General features: G+C 31.1%; 1 protein-coding gene across 3 annotated transcripts in view; it reads left to right on the top strand.

Moving 5' to 3' along the window:
- The window catches only part of LOC142345793 (5-hydroxytryptamine receptor 1D-like), a 127,817-nt gene extending 111,192 nt beyond the window's left edge, over positions 1-16,625 (top strand). For all 3 annotated transcript variants that reach the window (XM_075398152.1, XM_075398151.1, XM_075398153.1), the window contains one exon: positions 15,604-16,625. In XM_075398152.1, the coding sequence (XP_075254267.1) occupies positions 15,604-16,426 (823 nt within the window). In that variant the 3' untranslated portion in view covers positions 16,427-16,625. The remainder of the gene's footprint in view (positions 1-15,603) is intronic.
- Positions 16,626-20,568: the final 3,943 nt, after the last annotated feature.

The raw sequence follows: 20,568 nt of genomic DNA, 5'->3' as shown, positions 1-20,568 counted from the left end.
TAACTATGGTAAATAAATAATGATGGAAAAACAACAACAACTATTAGCTAATGAAGTATTCAGTCCTGAAAAAACAAAGTTTAGTATAGAAAGAATAATACCATTATATAAAGATGAATCATGGTCAGCTGATTTAATTGATAAGTCATCTCTATGTAAATACAATAATAATTATAAGTTTATATTAACTGTTATAGATATATTCACAAAATATGCATGGGCTATTCCATTAAAGAATAAATCTGGTTTATCTATAACTAATGGTTTTAAAATAGTATTAAGTGATAATCCACAGGTTGGCTCTGAAAGTCGAAAACCGGAAAAGTTATGGGTAGATAGAGGTAGTGAGTGTTACAATAAAACATTTAAATCTTTACTTAAAGAATATGAAACAAAACTATATTCTACTTATAGTGATTAAAGGCTGTGTTTACAGAGAGGTTTAATAGAACAGTATTACACATATTTAACAAACCAATGTTCATCAATGGTGATGGTAATTGGGTAAACATACTAATTGATGCAGTCATAACATATAACAATAATATTCATTCAACAATTTTTATGACACCAGTTGATGCTTCTAATAATCCTGATAAAGTTAAATACTATGTTAAATATACCAAAGCAACACCAAAATTTAAAGTTGGTAATTATGATAGAAATGCTGATAAACGTAATATCTTTTCTAAAGTTTACACTTCTAGTTGGAATAGAGAACTATTAAAAGTTAATGAAGTTTTGAACACACAACCACTAACATATAAGATAGAAGATATTAATGGTGAGATAATAGAAGGTAAATATTACGAACAGTAATTATTAAAATCCGAATTTGACTTTGAATCTAATAATAAAGTTTTGGAGTCTTTAAATATAGTTCTTTTTGTAAACAAATACAAAGATGACAAGAAATAGATTTAACCAAGCAAATAGATCCACTGGGCGCTGGTATCATCGATCAACAAACAACTTAACACTGAGTAAGGCTCGTGGGTTATTCCTAGAAGAGAATGATAATATTGATATGAAGGATACCTATAAAATTACAAATGTTCATCCTTCAATAGATGAAAAAGATGTTGTTAATAAAGACTATTGTGACAATAACTTATTATCTTCTAATAATAAAATAGATATTTTAAGTAAAAACAAAATGGAGCTAAGAAAAGGCGAATTTGATAAAGTCACAACTAAAACATTACAACTAAGTGAAACACAAGTTAATGATGAACTAATTAACGAGTTTATTGAATCAGCAAATGAAGTCACAAATACTGTTAAGTCTGGTAATAAAGTTGCTGCTGATACTATCTCTAAATATAATCAAATAAAACAAGAATTTGATAATAATAAGTTTAAACAAAATTTTACTAACATACATTTAGATGATATGTTTACTAACGGTCTAGGAGAAATGAAAGAATACAATAAATCTCTTAGAAAAGTTATAGTACAATATATAATTGCTATACCTTTACAAACTTAGTTAGTTGATAATAAAGAGGAAGCAAGACTTCAGATGCATTTTGGTTTTAAACAAGAAGATATAATGAAAGAAACAGAAAGAATTATTACTAATGAAAATAAGCAAAGCTATGACGGAGTCCATGACCAATCCAACAGCACTATGTTAAATACTATGTTAAATATACATAAAAAGTTAAATACTATGTTAAATATAGCAAAGCAACACCAAAATTTAAAGTTGGTAATTATGATAGAAATGCTGATAAACGTAATATCTTTTCTAAAGTTTACACTTCTAGTTGGAATAGAGAACTATTAAAAGTTAATGAAGTTTTGAACACACAACCACTAACATATAAGATAGAAGATATTAATGGTGATATAATAGAAGGTAAATTTTACAAACAGGAATTATTAAAATCCGAATTTGACTTTGAATCTAATAATAAAGTTTTGGAATCTTTAAATATAGTTCTTTTTGTAAACAAATACAAAGATGACAAGAAATAGATTTAACCAAGCAAATAGATCCGCTGGGCGCTGGTATCATCAATCAACAAACAACTTAACACTGAGTAAGGCTCGTGGGTTATTCCTAGAAGATAATGATAATATTGATATGAAGGATACCTATAAAATTACAAATGTTCATCCTTCAATAGATGAAAAAGATGTTGTTAATAAAGACTATTGTGACAATAACTTATTATCTTCTAATAATAAAATAGATATTTTAAGTAAAAACAAAATGGAGCTAAGAAAAGGCGAATTTGATAAAGTCACAACTAAAACATTACAACTAAGTGAAACACAAGTTAATGATGAACTAATTAACGAGTTTATTGAATCAGCAAATGAAGTCACAAATACTGTTAAGTCTGGTAATAAAGTTGCTGCTGATACTATCTCTAAATATAATCAAATAAAACAAGAATTTGATAATAATAAGTTTAAACAAAATTTTACTAACATACATTTAGATGATATGTTTACTAACGGTCTAGGAGAAATGAAAGAATACAATAAATCTCTTAGAAAAGTTATAGTACAATATATAATTGCTATACCTTTACAAACTTAGTTAGTTGATAATAAAGAGGAAGCAAGACTTCAGATGCATTTTGGTTTTAAACAAGAAGATATAATGAAAGAAACAGAAAGAATTATTACTAATGAAAATAAGCAAAGCTATGACGGAGTCCATGACCAATCCAACAGCACTATGTTAAATACTATGTTAAATATACATAAAAAGTTAAATACTATGTTAAATATAGCAAAGCAACACCAAAATTTAAAGTTGGTAATTATGATAGAAATGCTGATAAACGTAATATCTTTTCTAAAGTTTACACTTCTAGTTGGAATAGAGAACTATTAAAAGTTAATGAAGTTTTGAACACACAACCACTAACATATAAGATAGAAGATATTAATGGTGATATAATAGAAGGTAAATTTTACAAACAGGAATTATTAAAATCCGAATTTGACTTTGAATCTAATAATAAAGTTTTGGAATCTTTAAATATAGTTCTTTTTGTAAACAAATACAAAGATGACAAGAAATAGATTTAACCAAGCAAATAGATCCGCTGGGCGCTGGTATCATCAATCAACAAACAACTTAACACTGAGTAAGGCTCGTGGGTTATTCCTAGAAGATAATGATAATATTGATATGAAGGATACCTATAAAATTACAAATGTTCATCCTTCAATAGATGAAAAAGATGTTGTTAATAAAGACTATTGTGACAATAACTTATTATCTTCTAATAATAAAATAGATATTTTTAGTAAAAACATAATGGAGCTAAGAAAAGGTGAATTTGATAAAGTCACAACTAAAACATTACAACTAAGGGAAACACAAGTTAAAGATGAACTAATTAACGAGTTTATTGAATCAGCAAATGAAGTCACAAATACTGTTAAGTCTGGTAATAAAGTTGCTGCTGATGCTATCTCTAAATATAATCAATTAAAACAAGAATTTGATAATAATAAGTTTAAACAAAATTTAACTAACATACATTTAGATGATATGTTTACTAACGGTCTAGGAGAAATGAAAGAATACAATAAATCTTTTAGAAAAGTTATAGTACAATATATAATTGCTATACCTTTACAAAGTACGTTAGTTGATAATAAAGAGGAAGCAAGACTTGAGATGCATTTTGGTTTTAAACAAGAAGATATAATGAAAGAAACAGAAAGAATTATTACTAATGAAGCAAAGCTATGACGGAGTCCATGACCAATCAAACAGCACCGAGTGAGAGATTACTATATCCAGATTTGTCATCAGTATCAGAACGATTAATAAACGAAAAGATTCAGGCTAATAATAAATTTAATAATAATATTAACATTATAAAAGATATTAGAAATTATAATGAAACTGAAACTAATAACTATAATAAGAAGTTGAGTAGATATAAAAATTATATTAACGTAGCTGAGATAACAGAAATAGTATTATCATCAATAGCAACAACGGCAACAACAACATCAGTTGCAATAACAGGTATAGGATTACCTTATTCTATACCAACAGCTTCTGCTGCAGCAACTGTTTGTGGTTCATTATCAAAAAGAATTAATCCTAAAATAAAAAATAAAATTATAAAGTATTCACAGATGTATATTTTAAATAAACAGTTTTGCGACAAGTTTAATAAACTATATACTAAATCAATGAATGATAATAAAATAGATAATGATGAATATAAGGAATTAGTCAAAGTATATGAAGAATATAAGAAGAACAAGGAAAACAAGCTGAGTATTTTTTTAAATTAAAGTTATTGGTGTCTGGTTATAATAATGTATTTAGTAATAATAATATTAGTATTAATATTTACCATTAGATATATATCTAGTCATAATCATAGTCATAGTTATACCCATAGTCATAATTAAACTCTAATATTTAAACTCTAATATAGTATACCCCTACCTAAGTATAACCCTCTTCCTTTTTGTACTACATTTATACCTTCACCAGTAGTTGCAAATTTAATCAAATCAGGTGTGGCTGATAAAGCAGCTCTAGGGTTTCTAGATGCAGCTGCACTTTCTATTTTACTTGCTATTTCTAATGCTCTTACTGGATTATTAGCAACTTTCTTTCCGAAGTTAACTGTACCTTTACCAACACTTTTAATGAAATCTTTCAATCCCTCTGCTTCTATTGTTGCGTCAGATACAGTCATTGATTTATTCCTTCTACATTTAGTGCAGAATCCTCTTAACATTTTATCACCTTTTGAAGTAATAGCTCCACTTATGTTATTAGTACCATTATAATGTCTGCCACCAACAGAATAAGAATTAGTTTTGAACTTATTTAAAGGACTGATTTCTATATATTAAAAAATAATGGAAGTTGAAAAGTATAATCCTTTTGTTGTTAAACCAATAGCTAAGACTACGGGTTCCACCCGCGAGCTTCGCTCGAAGACTAAACCCAAGCCACTACCAAAGAGTAAGACTAAGCCAAAGCCCAAGACTAAACTTGAAGCTAGAGGTCTAACTCTAGAGAATAAAAAGAAATTAGATACTAATTATGCTAAAAGTTTTGTTAAGACAAGTAGGAAATGGTTTGATTAAGTCATTGACTGGTACATTGTCTAAGATACTTACTATAAAGGAACCTGCTTCGTAGATAACAATGACCATAACAATGACTATAACATTAACTAGGCCTAAGATACAATATCAACCATCTTAATACCAACAATATTATCACTAATAACCTTTCTAGTTAATACTAATGCTTGACATATAACATCGGCAACTGCAGCACTAAATTTAAATTTAAGTTGTATTGGTTGTGGACCTATATGATCACTTTGATATCTAGTATCGAATACATATATTCTATAACTACTTTTGAATGTTCTATGATTTATATATGGTTTTATGTTATGTGGTAGCCCAAAATAATCTTTATTAAAGCTAACAATGTCTTTAAAAGCCTCATTATAATTATTAGTACCATAATTTATATTCTTTCCATTCTATCCTCAAGATAAAACTCTCTACCAATCTTACAATAACATTCAGTAACATTCATTATATCAAATGTACTTGCATCATGAGTTTGTTCATTAACATTATTATTTTCAAAACCAACTATTATATATTGTGGTCTTTCCATACCACTTTCCATACCTAGATCAAACAAGAAGTTAGTAGCATTGGGTACATTCTTATAAAATGTCTTTCTTTCATAATAAATAAAGTCTACATTATTCTTTTTACTTAAACCCTTTTGCACAATAATTCTATTGTCATTACTAGGATCAATACTGTGCACACACCATGATATATCTCTAATATCTATATTACCATCATTACCAACTGCATCAGCACCAGCATTGACTCTAAATAGAGCTCTATCATTATTATTTCTTTTTAATATTAGTTTAAATCCTAAACCATATATAATCTTTTCTAAATCATTTACGAAACCAAATAGATCACTGATCTTAATCATCATATACATATGACCTCGTTCTGCGGCAATATGGTCACCTTTAAATTGATTATTTCTATTACGTTGAGTTCTAACAAAACCACTCTCATATTCATCATCAGTACTAGTTAATAACTTATACATCAATAGATTAGGATGGCAATGATCTATATATTCAATAGTCCTACCAACACTAGTTTCAAGTTTAACTGAACTAAACAATGCCATCATACCATAATTAACTAATCTAATATTAGCATCATTAGCAAATACACCACCAGCATCATCTGATACAACAAATCCTATCTCTAGATATGAATCATGCAAATTTAAATGATTTTCTTCTCTATTGAGTATGATATTAATGTTAGTATTAACCGTATTCATTGTTGCTAGATTATTTGGTTTATACTTTATAATCTTACTTTTGTGTATATCATTATTATACCCATAAGTTGTATCCAAATTAAAGTTCATTTTTATAAGTCAAAAAATGACTGACAACATAATTCTATATGAACTACAAAAGATACATGAAACTCTAACTAAAACTAAAGACGAGCATACACTTAACTTTAGAATGATAAAGCCAATAGAAAAGTTTAACTTTAGTGAACCTATACTTAGCTCGTCAAAATTAGGTTTAATTAGATTATCTGTTTATAATTTGGTGTTTAATGTGAATAGAAGGAACAATCAATTCTTATATGATATCCGAGGTGAAACATGGACAGATACCCGTATTTTAGCTGTTATACCAGGTGCATATGAAATATTTGAAATAGCAGAATTAATAAAAGAAGAAACTAATGGTAATGTTATAATAGAACCTGATAAGAATACAATGAAAAGTTTAATGGAAATAAAACAAGGTGCAATTAACTTTGACATAGAAATTTCAATAGCCCCTTTACTAGGATTTAGAAAACACTTTATAAAAAAGGTAAATATACATCTTAGAAAATTGTTGATATTATGGGTTTTCGTACTATTAACATTCATTGTAATGTGATATCTGGTGTTAAAGATAATGGGAATAACACCGACATACTAAATAATTTTACTCTAACAGAACCACCGGGTTACTTGATAAATTTTATACCAACTAATATCTTGTATCAAAATGTAACTAAAGATAGAAAAGAATATATAGAGTTTCATATTAAGGATGAGCATGGAAGACCTATAGACTTGAATGGTGATGTGTTAAGTTTTACTTTACATCTGTGTTAACACAGTTGGTCGAAGACCCATCTGGTGTAACCAGCAACTTCATTGATCTAGTCTAGATATAAAACTCTCCAATCCCAATTAATTCTTAGTTGACATTAATATTTTTTTAAGTTATGTCAATGACAATATAATTATAAGGCTCTTTCCATACCTTATTACACATATTAGCAAAATCGTTATAACTAAGTTCAACATTATTAAAGAAATCTTGATATATAGATATGAGGACTTTACTTCTTTGTTCAAATAAAATAAATAGATTACAATTCTCTCTAACACTCTGTCTATCTATTGTGAATAGATTTTGATTAAGATATATCATATTGCAATTATTTTGTCTACCTCTACAAAAGTATTCATTAATAACTGGTTCTTTGGCTCTAACATCATCGAATACCATTAGTTTCTTTAAGTCTTTGGGTATTTGATCGGGAGAGGGTAAATCTTTTATATCTTTAACAAACTCAACATCTGCTTTATCGTTAACAGAGTTGCGACTTCGTCGATTATAACTCTCTACACCTTCATATTGATCACCAGTAGGACCAATAATGTATAGCTTATCAAAATATATTCTAGCCAGAATTAATTTTTTTAATAAGAATGTCTTACCACATTCACTGGGACCAGATATTATACATCTAAAGTTCTCTGGGAGTGTAGCTTCTGGAATTATATTATCATCATTTAGCCATGACTGTAGATCTTCATTTATTTTAACAAAGATATTGTTACTAAGATCAACGAAGTTGCCACTTTGTGGATAAGTATAACTGCTTGGTTTACCAGGAGACCGAGTCTGTTCGCGGACAATCTTTGTTGTTAGGGTTACCCCTTTGATGTTTTTCATCAAATATATATATATAGAATTATCATTAACTTTATCATTATCATTAACATTATCATTATCATTAACATTTTTAGCAAAGCTACTTCGTAGATCATTATCATTATCTTTAGCATTAATAGCAAAGCTACTTCGTAGATCATTATCATTAACATTATCATCATCATTTTTAGTAAAGCTACTTCGTAGATCATTCTCATTAACATTATCATTAACATTATCATTATCCTTAACATTAACATTATCATTAACATTATCATTATCATTATCATTAACATTAACATTATTAGCAAAGCTACGTCGTAGATCTACAACCTAAACAAAAACATTCATGGAAACATTATAGAATATTCAAAGCATTGTTAATTCTAAATCCTCTATCAATAAGATAGATCATATATAAACAATAAGCCCCACAATAAGGTTCATCATATTGCTGTATTCTTTCATTAGAGCCTAGATCAACATATTCTTCTAAAAATAATGGAGGGGTCTCAACACCAAAACTATCAAAGTAATACACAGGACACCCTTCTCGTCTTATAACTAAAACCCAATGTGTACCATCAGTTGGATGTAGATTCACAATAATGTTGATGTTAGGTTCACTTGTGTTATCTGGAGTTTGATCTCTCATTACAATTTCAATTGGTGTTAGACTTATATCTTTTCCTATATCTTTTATTCTGATATCACTCATAGCATTAATATCAATATTAAATTTATTATTGAATTCCTCAAAAGTTAGGATAAGCATTTTTAATAGGTATAAAACTGGAGACAGGTCGCGCAGTTATAATTTTTATTTTCTTAATTGGAATTTGTTATAAAGTATATGATTCAATACCAAGTAAATATACAAAACTAGAAGAAAGCTTTGGTGGATTTATGAATAGGAGTCTAGTTAGATTTGAATATGAAAAGTCACCATTACATACTATTGTTTATGGTGGAACTGGTACAGGCAAAACATATTTTATTAGACAAAACTTAAAGTTATTTTTAGATCCGCGAAGCGGTTAGACCGATCAAAACCAAAACCAAAACCAAGACCAATATATTCGAAGCAGTTTCACTGATCAAGCTAAAAATATAATCATAGTATGTAAAGATGATAGAGATTGGATAGATCCTGAGACTGGCGAGTTTTATATTGGATTTAATAAATGTGTTATAAATATGATCACATCAAAAAATAAGTCTAAATTCAAAGATAGTGTAATAGTACTTGATGATATGGGTGATAAGTTAAATAAGGATATAGCTTATTATTTCACAGAAGGAAGACATTATAATATTCAAATGATTGTTATGTGTCATAAACCAGCTCAAATAATTAATAAAGCAAGAATGAGTTGTAATACTATTTATTTAACAACTTATAATGGAGCTGATCGATTTAAAAATTTTATTGAAATATATAAATGTGAACATAACTTCAATAAAATAGTTAGTGAGTTAAATAGTAACTATTATAATTGTACAGATGGAATGTCAGATGAACTTCGTTATTGTATTATTAAATATAACAGGAAAGAGAATACTTTTATTATTATGGATAAGAATAGAACTATGATATATGACTCGAGAGTTGGTTTCCTTGATTTAAAAGCTCTTAGTTTAAGAGATAAATTAGAAAGTGAAGATAAACAAAAATTTATAGCATATATGAAACCACTCATGATAAATGCTACAGAAAGAAATACTATTAATCATGATAATTAATAGTTCTACTTTAATAAACTTCTTACATTAAAAGGTATTAAAATACAGAATGATGTTTTAACACAATAAAAAATTAAAGCAAATGGTTTTAGGTTAATATCAACTATTTTAAGAATTATAAGTCCGGGTTTTATGATATATAATTATATTTATCCTGATATGACAGTAAAAAATGCTGGACTTGTAGCGATGGGTGCAAGTGGTATGTTAAGTAGAGCAAGTACATTAGTTAATTATGGTTATGGAGAAGATCTGCAAAGCATGTTGGAGAACCAAGGTCAGAGCCCCTTACACCATGATCAGGGAACCTGCTTCGCAGATGATCTACAAAGTAGTTTTGCTAATACAATAGAAAGGCTACAAGAAGAATATATAGATGAAGAGATGGGAACTTTAAATAGGAAGGGGCAAAAATGTTTAAACAGACTATATGGAAATAATCAAGAATTTAGAGAAGAAATTGTAAATTTTGTTAGAGATAAAAAAGAATTAGACCTTAAAGAGGTTTTAGATAGAAGATATAAAACTAATACACTCAATACGACAGGGAATGAATATTTAGCTAAGAGTATCTTATCTAAAGATAATACTAAAGGTTTAATTGATATATTGGCTAAATTCGTGGATCAGTGAAACTGCTTGGCAGATTTTGACCAATTATAAATGATTGTAATGTGTCATAAACTAGCTCAAATAATACAGCAAGAATGAGTTGACATACTATTTATTTAACAACTTATAATGGAGCTGATCTATTTAAAATTTTTAATGAAATTTATAAATGTGAACATAACTTCAATAAAATAATTAGTGAGTTAAATAGTAACTATTATAATTGTACAGAGGGAATGTCAGATGAACTTCGTTATGGTATAATTAAATATAATAGGAAAGAGAATACTTTTATTATTATTGATAAGAATAGATCTATGATATATGATTCGAGAGTTTGTTTCCTTTATTTGAAAGCTCTGAGTTTAAAAGATAAATAAGAAAGTGAAGATAAAAATAAACTTATAGCATATATGAAACCACTCATGATAAATGCTACAGATAGAAATACTATTAATCATGATAATTATCAGTTCTTTTTTAATAAACTTCTTACATTAAAAGGTATTAAAATACAGAATGATGTTTTAACACAAGAAATGGTTAAAGCTGATGGTTTTAGGTTAGCATCAACTATTTTAGGAATTATAGGTACATGTTTTATGATATATAATTATATGAGTCCTGATACAACAGTAAAAACTGCTGGTCATGTGGCAACGGGTGCAAGTAATATATTAAACAGAGCAAGTACATTGGTTAATGGGACATCGTCCATCAGTGGAACTGCTTCGCAGATGTTTCACCTTTTTGGATATGGGGAAGAAAAGCAGAAATCAGTTTATCGAGAAGATACAAGTAGAATATATAGATGAAGAGACTGGAATTTTAAATAAAGAGGGACGAAGGTATATAAACAGACTATATGGAAAAAATGAAGAATTTAGAGATGAAATTGTAATTTTGTTAGATATAAAACGGAATTAGATCTTAAAGAGATTTTAGATAGAAGATATAAAACTAGTACACTCCATACGACGGGGAAGAAATATTTAACAGAGTGTGTTGCGTCTAAAGATAATACTAAAGATGTAATTGAAATCTTGGCTAAATATGTTGGGTATAATTGAAATTTGACCAATTATAAATGGTTATAAAATGTTTAGAGTGTAAACATAAATGTGGACTCCCGTTTAATTTAGCTTTTTATTATTCAATATATCATGAAGATAAAATTAGTAAATTTGCATGTGGTGATAAAACATTAAGTTGTATTTGTATGAAAACTGATAGATCTTTTAAAGTTGAATCTGGATAAAGATGAATCTTAGTTCTTTTAAAGGTGAATCTGGATATAACTCTAACTCTAACTCTAGCTCTAAATCTAGCTCTAACTCTAACTCTAACTCTAGCTCTAACTCTAGCTCTAGCTCTAGCATTAACTCTAATTCTAGCTTTAACTCTAACTATAACTCTAACTCTAACTCTAACTCTAACTCTAACTTTAACACCAATGTCTTAACTAGAAGTTGTAATAAATGTAATTCTGTAAAACCACTAACTGATTTTGATGAGAGTAAGTATACATGTAGAAATTGTACTTCAGCTAATGTTAATTGTCTATATTGTCCTTCTGTTGTGAGATATGATTGGATGAGAGCTCATTTAAAGAAACAACATCCAGATGTAGAATTAACTAGAGGATTTAGTGGAAATTTAACTGAGAGATCAGCGGAGCTGGTTCCCAGATCTGTTATTACCCAAACTGGGGAAAGTTGTTCGTGTAAATATTATAATTTTTTTATCATTTCTTATTAATAATGGAATAAATATAGAAAAACTAAAAGAGAATATAGATTTATTGAAGAGTATAGATAATTTAAAATAAAAAAATATAGAAAAATAAAAAAAAATAAAAATTTATTAAAGAAGTTAGATAATTTTAAAAGTTATTTAAAAAAAAGGAAATCACTCTTTAAGCGCCATAGATAGTGATTTTGTACTGGGGCATCACTCAGATAGGGGCGATTTCGCTCTTAAAGAGGGATTGCACTCTTATTTTGAAATTTTATAATTTTTAAATTTTTTAATTTTATAATTTTATAATTTGTTTTTTGGAAAAAAATTAATTTCTAAAATGAAAAAAATATGTAAAATTAGCTTTCTTTCATATTTAGCAACCACTAATGGTACAAGAAGTCAGACTATAACGCAAATGTGAATTAGTTAGACTATAACTCAAATATGTTGCAAACTATGCACAAAAAAATAACTGAAAGAAATTTGTGAGAAATGCTTAAAATAGCTTTAGTTTTTCTCCACGAATCTGGTGAATATTCAAAGGGGGATATTCGAGTTTAACATTCCAGCATTTATGTCAATGACCATAACACTGGAGTCGTAGAACTTATATTTGAAGATTTATTTGGATGAGAAGATAACATTCATTACTAAACTTTGTTGCAATCTGAAATTTAAATCTCATTATCTCGAAAAATATCCGTCCGATTTAGTTCTTTCCTCTTGCATGTCTTATAATATAGGCTTGTGGTAGTCACTGCAAAGTTTGATCAATTTTGAACCAACAGTTTTGGAGCTATTTACTTTTGAAAAATTCCTCCACATATTAAGATTGGTTATAGAATTAAAAAGGTAGCCCCACTCCACCTCCTTGGCGTACAGACCTCATTCTCATACAGAGTGTGTATCCAACGAATAGTTATTCATTCACAAATTTTGAATTTGATACCTTTCTTAGTTCTCGAGATTTTGCGTAGATTTTATGTCCAAGTTTTGCTATTTAGTTCGTATGCCCTATTTATGCTTGTTTAATAAATATTATTGTTCAAAAGAGCTATATTTTGCGTAGCCTGGCGAAAGCGATGATGAATGGCAAAAAAGTGCCGTGGAGAATAAAGGTCCCCTCATGGAGAATTATTCTAGAACATTCTTTGTGAAGTAACCTGTTACGCGTTACTGACTAGCCAATCAGAATGAAGATTAGTTACTGGAGTTACAAGCTAGAGGGTGTTTCAATGCTTTATTTTTGTTACCAGCTACTGCTTGTTACGAGCTACTGGTTGTTTCAAGCTACTGGCTGTTACAAGCATAGTTTAGTCGATACTAAGTGAGACAGAAAATGATAGATTTTGAGTGAATATGTATCGGTGAATTTGGAAACGAGCTTATTATTATTTTCTAGAATTAAGCCATTTCATAACTTAATGTTAGACTTAGAGTGAATATGAAGTACTGGATAAAACAGGGAAACCAACAAGCAGTAAAATTTTGCCCTATTCGACATGCGCGATTAGCGTTAGGAGAAAGGGTCAAATTTCACTGGTGGTTGGTTTGCCTGTTTTACCCACTACTAATGTAACTTCTCGTTGACTTTAAAACGTCGAAAAAAGTGTGAACAGATCTTATGAAAACGAGACAGGGCACCAATAAAATCCAAGTTTTTGATCGTAAAAATCTCCTCCCTTTTTTCTTATACTGATGCATATGCAAAATTTTTGTTTTGATATTGCTTATGTGTAGCATGTCATGTATTTTTAATCGATACCTAGCAATAAATTTTAAAATAGTCAAAACAGATCTAGGAAAGCAGTTGTTTCTGAATTTTGAGTTTTTCCTTTGTGAAAAGGCTCGGAAGTACTCTACTTTTACCCTCAAAACAGTGTTTTTCTATTACCGCAGGAATTTGAGGCGGCGTTAATTAGAACAAACAATTTGAATGAGATCGCTTAATTGTTCTCGCTGCGTGAAAAGTCGCGAAAAGCGAAAGGTACACATTGTTTTAAGTTTTTGTTTCTCTTTGTAAGAGAAGCGATAGTTTTTCTCTAAAACTGTTGCCAGTTTCAATAATATAACGGAAAAAACTAATATATAATTTCACTAAAAACAGTTGAGTTGAGAAGATATCCAATTTTTTTCAGCGAATTAGTATTTACCTAACGTCTGTTGATTAAATTAAGATTTTTAGATAATTTTGCTCACTTTTTTCAGTTTGTTAGTTAAAAGAATACTGAGTTTTAAATTGGATACGGAATTCGACGCCAGACGATATGAGTCATCAGCTATCTCAATAAAGCTATGAAGTATCTAATGTTGGTCTATTGCGTATTTTATTTATGAAACAGTATTTGAGGTCGAAAATTCGCAAAAATAAAATACTTCTTGCAAAAAATTTGACCCTCAAGTTTTCCTTGTTTTAATAAAAGATTGAGGTCATTTTAAACAAAATACTTTTTTGTGATATTTCCCATATTTTCTCCGTAAATTATATTACTCGTGATAAATTGGTTTTACCCGATTTGAGGAAAAATCAGAAAAATATGTAAGTGGTGGAAAGATAAGTGGTGAAAGGTTTTTTTTTCACCCGAATTTTGTACATAAATTTACGGTGAAATGAGGTAAAATATGTAAGTTTGCTTGAGTATGCGGTGAACTTAAAAATTTTACCACATTTCACCGTTAAAATATGTAATTTCACCGCTTACTACAAATTACCGGCTGTAGACGTGTTCGAACCTCTCACCTCCTGCATGTCTGCCACCTCTTCTTCCACTGCAACACCTCTCACTAATATCTAAGATATTTGTTTTGAATTTAAACTAAATTCATGTTACTTTTTGTAAAACTTGCGCGTTAATTTTTTGTAAGAATTTCAATTTTTAGCCGTGAAATTACATATTTTAGCGGTGAAATGTGATGATTTTTGTAAGTTCACCGCTTATTCTTGTGGTATAATTACATTAATTCACCCTTATAAAGTGTCAAAAAGATGTAAGATTAGGGGGTAATTTTGAGGGGGGGGGGGTGTAAAATCTAAGAACTCCTCCCTTACCGCCCTATCTTATATCGTTTTACCCCCTAAAATTACCCCCCTGATCTTATCTTTTTTACACTTTTTTTCTAAGCAGTGAATTTATGTGACTACCACTAAGTTAAGCGGTGAATTTATGCAATTTCACCGCTTTCACTGCATATATCACATAATTTGGACACTTTTTTAAGCGGTGAAATTATGTATTTTCACCACTACCAGGCGATATTTTTTTTCACCACATTCACCGCCTGATTTATGTAATTTCACTGCATTCACTGCTTAGCTTACAAATTTTTCCGCTTTCACCTCTTATCTTGCATATGACAGTGGCCCTCGACACGGGTAGGAAAAACCCACGCTCACATGAAGCACCGAACCCACTAACATGGAGGGCTGAGCCAATAGGATTTGTTTTGGTTACAAAATTATTGCTCTCAAACGTCTTTTTTTATTGTTTAGCTCTGCTTTGATTGCAGTTGGACAAATAGCATGGAGATATATAATGAACAAACTGGGCAAGATAGAAGACAGTAATGAGGACAAAGACCAGTGCCAAATATCCCTGGATCTCTCATTCCGAATATTCTCAAGCATGTCTTCATTTTATGTCCCTCTTGTGGTCATGCTGTTCACTTATTCTAGAATATTCGCAGTTGCCAGAAGGCAGAGCAAAGCTATGGCTGAACAGTTAAGACAGTGCTCTCCTATTGGCCAGCAAAACGGGATGGCACTGCTCACTTGTGAAGGGGGTCGACGAGCAAACAACAATAACAATAATAACGATAAATATTCCTCTACAACAAGGAATAGTTTAGATCCCAATGGTTGCCACACAGATGAAACACCCCTTAATGGCAATGGAGCCGAAAGTCGCCCAAGCCGCAATCCATCCTTCACAAGCCAATCACGCTCGACACGGTCCAACTCGTTCCGCGCAATTAACCGAATGGTCCGCCGAGCCACACAATTCGTAGCCAAAACGAACCCGTTAGGACAAGCAACAGAGCTAAAAGCATTCAAAACTTTGTCCATAGTTATGGGCGTATTTATTATAAATTGGCTACCATTCTTTTGTTTATATTTAGTCGAGGGTGTTCAACAGAGAAGAATTGACGGGTACTGGGCTATTGTTGTTCTGTGGCTGGGCTACTTCAACAGTGTTTTGAATCCGTTTATTTACTTTTTCTTCAACAAACAGTACAAACAAGCCTTCATCAAGCTACTCTGCCCAGCAAGCAGACGCCACAAGTTCACCTACCAAACTCAAATGTTGTCAGTTTGACATTTTAACCATCAAAATTGGGCTTATAATTTGACCTTCAGACCTTTTGACCTTCATCGTGTCAACTGACACCAAACAGATTGCAATTTTAAACGAGAAAAATCTATAGCAAGTGCTTCCGCAACTGTTTTCTGCTTTTTCAAAGCTTTTTCCCTGTCTGTTTTTGTCTATTAATTAAACGTCTTGCGACAATGTTGAATAACAAACCAATGAACCGAAACTTGATTCATCTTGAAATCTTTTGTAAAACTTGAAATATCAACATTTCTGGGCAAATCTTTATAGCTCTGGGTATGGTCAAATCAAATTAGACGCAAAAATTTTATTGACAGCTCTTAAGAAACCTTAATAAATCTTCTAAAATTAGAAAAAGACTGAAGTTGTAAAAGCACTTTTGCTTCAACAATTTGAAAAGCTTCGCAGCTATAGTCTTCTATCGAATCAAGGGTATATTTTTCACTTGGATGCAGTTTGGGAGTTCGCTGAGGGTTTCCTTGTTGTCGGTTGCTATTCCCTCCGATTAAAAAATTTTTTGACGCACGGATTAAATGCCCTCGAAAACAAAGTGTCTTGGCTAAGGAAGCAAGCGCTTCCATTGCGTCGTTGTTTTTATGATTTGCTTGCTTTATCTAAACCGCTTCGTACCAATGAGCAACAAGCACCCCCACTCTCCAACGCTTAAATCTGTTGTTTATTGATTTTTCCTGTTGCTGCCTCTGTTTTTTCAACTCTGTTGGAAGCGCGCAAAAAACATTTTTAAGTAGACATGAACATGCAGGTTTTTTGAAGAGAGTTCTCAAAACTCAATATGAGCTATTTCTGTTGCAGAATTTGTCATTTTTTAAATGTCATTCTTGAAAACAAGCAAACAGTTGCGAATTATTTATGAGAAGTAGTGCTTTTCTTATGGTTTATCCTTTTCTTGAGTAATAGATAGATAGCATTGTTATATTGATTCTTTCCCCAAATAGACAATGAAAAGGTGAGACAAAGCTTGCCATATTTAGTATTTATAAAATAATTATTTTATTTATCAATAATTATTGTTGTTGGTACTATTAGAGAACTTCATTCAGAACAAATTTAGCTATCATGCAAAAAATTTAAAGAATGGTGATTATGTTTTTAAAACAGCGATAATTTTAAAATGAAATTTATTGTTGTTTGTGTATGTTATGTTCTAATTTCTCACACAGCATTTCTACTTTAACAGCCAGTTTTATATAAATGCAAGCTTGGTCAATTTCTATCATTTAACTTTTCTTAAAATTATGGATTGAATTTACTCCATGCAAGAAATAAATTCCTATTTTTTACCATCGATTTAAGATAGTGGAATCAGAAAAAAACGGGACCTGATAAAAACAAAGCGAAAATTTCAGATCTAAAAATTTCAACTGCATGAAATGAAGTTTGACTAGAATATATGAGACTGGTACGCACATACTTTGAGCAGGTGTTGAATTGTTATTTTCAAATTGAAACAAATAATTAAAGCTTCAGTTCCTTCTGGTTTTCGTTTTAACAACATGTTTTCTTAAGAGACTTGAAAAGGTTATCTCCCTAACCTGTCAACTTTGAGTTAACTGAACTGTATTCGTTGGATGTGTAGCTCTCATGGCCAATTTTAAGCCAACATGATATTTTTTATTGATTAAGAGGGAAGGGATCTTTTCCGTTAGTGCCCCCCTCCAGTACGTTATGCTCCCCCCAATTAAAGAGCACGTGTCATTACATGGTAAATAATTGTGTAAAAATATGGCACGTGCGTCTGGGGCGTGCAAATAATATGTACCCAATAAGCTGTGGGGGGAGGGGGCACAAACGGAAATGATCCGAAGGAAGTTTAAAGCAATTATTGTAAACGTGTGCGTGTGGTTTTTGATGCAACGTATCAGCTTGACCATTTTTTTGTTTTTTTTTTGCGTTTTAGTTCTAGAACATTCTTTCACCCTCTCATTTCGGAATTAAGTTTGTTGCTAATGTAAGGGGGTAATAATTGCGATACCAAAACCAATAAACGTTGTTACCGAAGCCAATATAGTGGTTGAGGCAACAAACTGCAATCTAGGAGTTCGTTGCCCTCCCATTTTCGCTTTTCTGCACTCTTAAAGTTATTTAGGTTTCACCCTATCCAGCTTTTAAGCTTTCAGGGTGAACGAAGAGAGTAGACAATATAAATTGATTGAAGTTGTTTCGTACAGTATTGGTGTGTAGTCAGGGGTCATAATATTTATCAACTGTTACGAATGCCTTGTGATATTAAGGAATATTTTAATAAAGCGCCTCGTGTTGTTTTCATTTTCAGTATTTTCTGATTCGCATACTGTGATCAATAAGAGATCATCAGATGAGGAAATCTTTACGTCGTTAGCGTGGCGGATACGGGGGGAGGGGTGTTCGACCACGTTCATATCTATAACAGTTGAGGCGTAGTCGGGAGCGACTGGTTGCTCGAGGAGAAACTGGTTGAGGATGAACTGAAGCAAGTGGAACCTCTATATGATGGAGCAGATATAGAGGCTACAAGATGGGTCTCAGACGGTGTATGGTGGCGCAATAGTTCAAAGGGGAGATTTTTCAAAATGGAAAATGTATGCTTTTTTGGTAGGCGAAGTCGCAAATCACGTGACCTTTGCCGGTTCGATTTAATCGATATGATTTTGCATTTGTTTTTCATGTTTCATCTTTTTGTCACCTTTCTTTTTTTGACGAAATCCTTAATATGTGTTTGTATCTTCGATTCTGCTGTCTTTTCGCTAACTTTGGGGCACCTTTGTTCCACACACTGTTTCAGAGGTGTTCTTTGTTCTTCGTGAGTACGAACTTGGCGTGATTGCTATTTCTTCAGTTAACAGACGCTTTGCTCGGTTCTTGGATTCGAGATGTAGGGGCGTCAATTTTGTTTGCGATCGAAACAGAACCTAGGACTTCATATAGTCCTTCTAGATTTTTCTTCGATCATCCTTGACCTATTTATTTTTCTGGCTAATTGAGTCGAACGGTTTTATGGGGAAAATAGAGCTGACGAGCATGCGCTTGATGAACGTAGAAAAATAATTAACGGTTCACACCTTGGCCTTTTCTTTGAATGACAGCTTACGATTCACGTGTTATGCCTTTCTCCACTTCACTATCACTGTAGCAACCGTCTTTCCGTTCGATGACTGGTTGACTTTTTTCACATGTGACATTATTTCATAAAAAAATGATTATTTAATGAAGTAAATATATAATAATAATAATAATTGTGGTTTCTGCGATATCGCAGTGGAACAGCATAAGGCCTACAGAAGCCTGTTTTCAGCTGCCCTTTTTCTTATTATTCCCCACATTTCAGACTGTTCTTTTTATGAGCAGCATTGCTCTTTTTGTGGGTCACTTTAGCCACTTTTTTTTGCGTCTGAAACTTTCACGTGGTACCATCATTGCAGCCAACATTGGTCAGGCTAAGGTCAACCTGAAGCTATGGTTACGTAAGAGCTCATCCTTACACAGACAGCTTCACGTAGGCAGGGGATTGAACTCTCAATCATTGGCGTGTAAACCACACACCTTACCTCTCGGCTATCACGCCACTACCTAGACACTAAATATATTACTAGATTTTCTACCAAAGCGAGCCTCTAAAGGCGAAATCTTTTTTTTATTTTGTTTGCATATACAAAATGGATATATATGCAAAGTATATGCAATCGCAAGGTATATGCAATTTGAAGAAATTATAATGTTAATAGAGCAAAAATTGAACTCCGAGCACAAATAAACTCCGACTCGCATTCATCGAAGAAACCAAACAAGACACTAAACCGATTAACAAGAAATGTGGTTTTATCTCAGTAAATCGCAAGGTACCTTGCGATTTACTGAGATAAAACCACATTTCTTGTTAATCGGTTTAGTGTCTTGTTTGGTTTCTTCGATGAATGCGAGTCGGAGTTTATTTGTGCTCGGAGTTCAATTTTTGCTCTATTAACATTTCAATTTCTTCGCTATGACCATTAAGGCTTCATTTGTATCATTTTTTTATATGTATAAAAAATTCAACTTGATTATACCGATGAGATATCTGGTTCAATCTAGACGTTTTGTACGAAGCACTCCATGGTTGAAAACATTGTTACACTAAGCCCCTTGGTTTT

Source organism: Convolutriloba macropyga, chromosome 9 (assembly GCF_964194025.1).
Source record: "Convolutriloba macropyga chromosome 9, txConMacr16.3, whole genome shotgun sequence".
NCBI lineage: Eukaryota > Metazoa > Xenacoelomorpha > Acoela > Convolutidae > Convolutriloba > Convolutriloba macropyga.
Note: the sequence above shows the minus strand (reverse complement) of the source record. Positions and strands in the feature narration are given on the sequence as shown.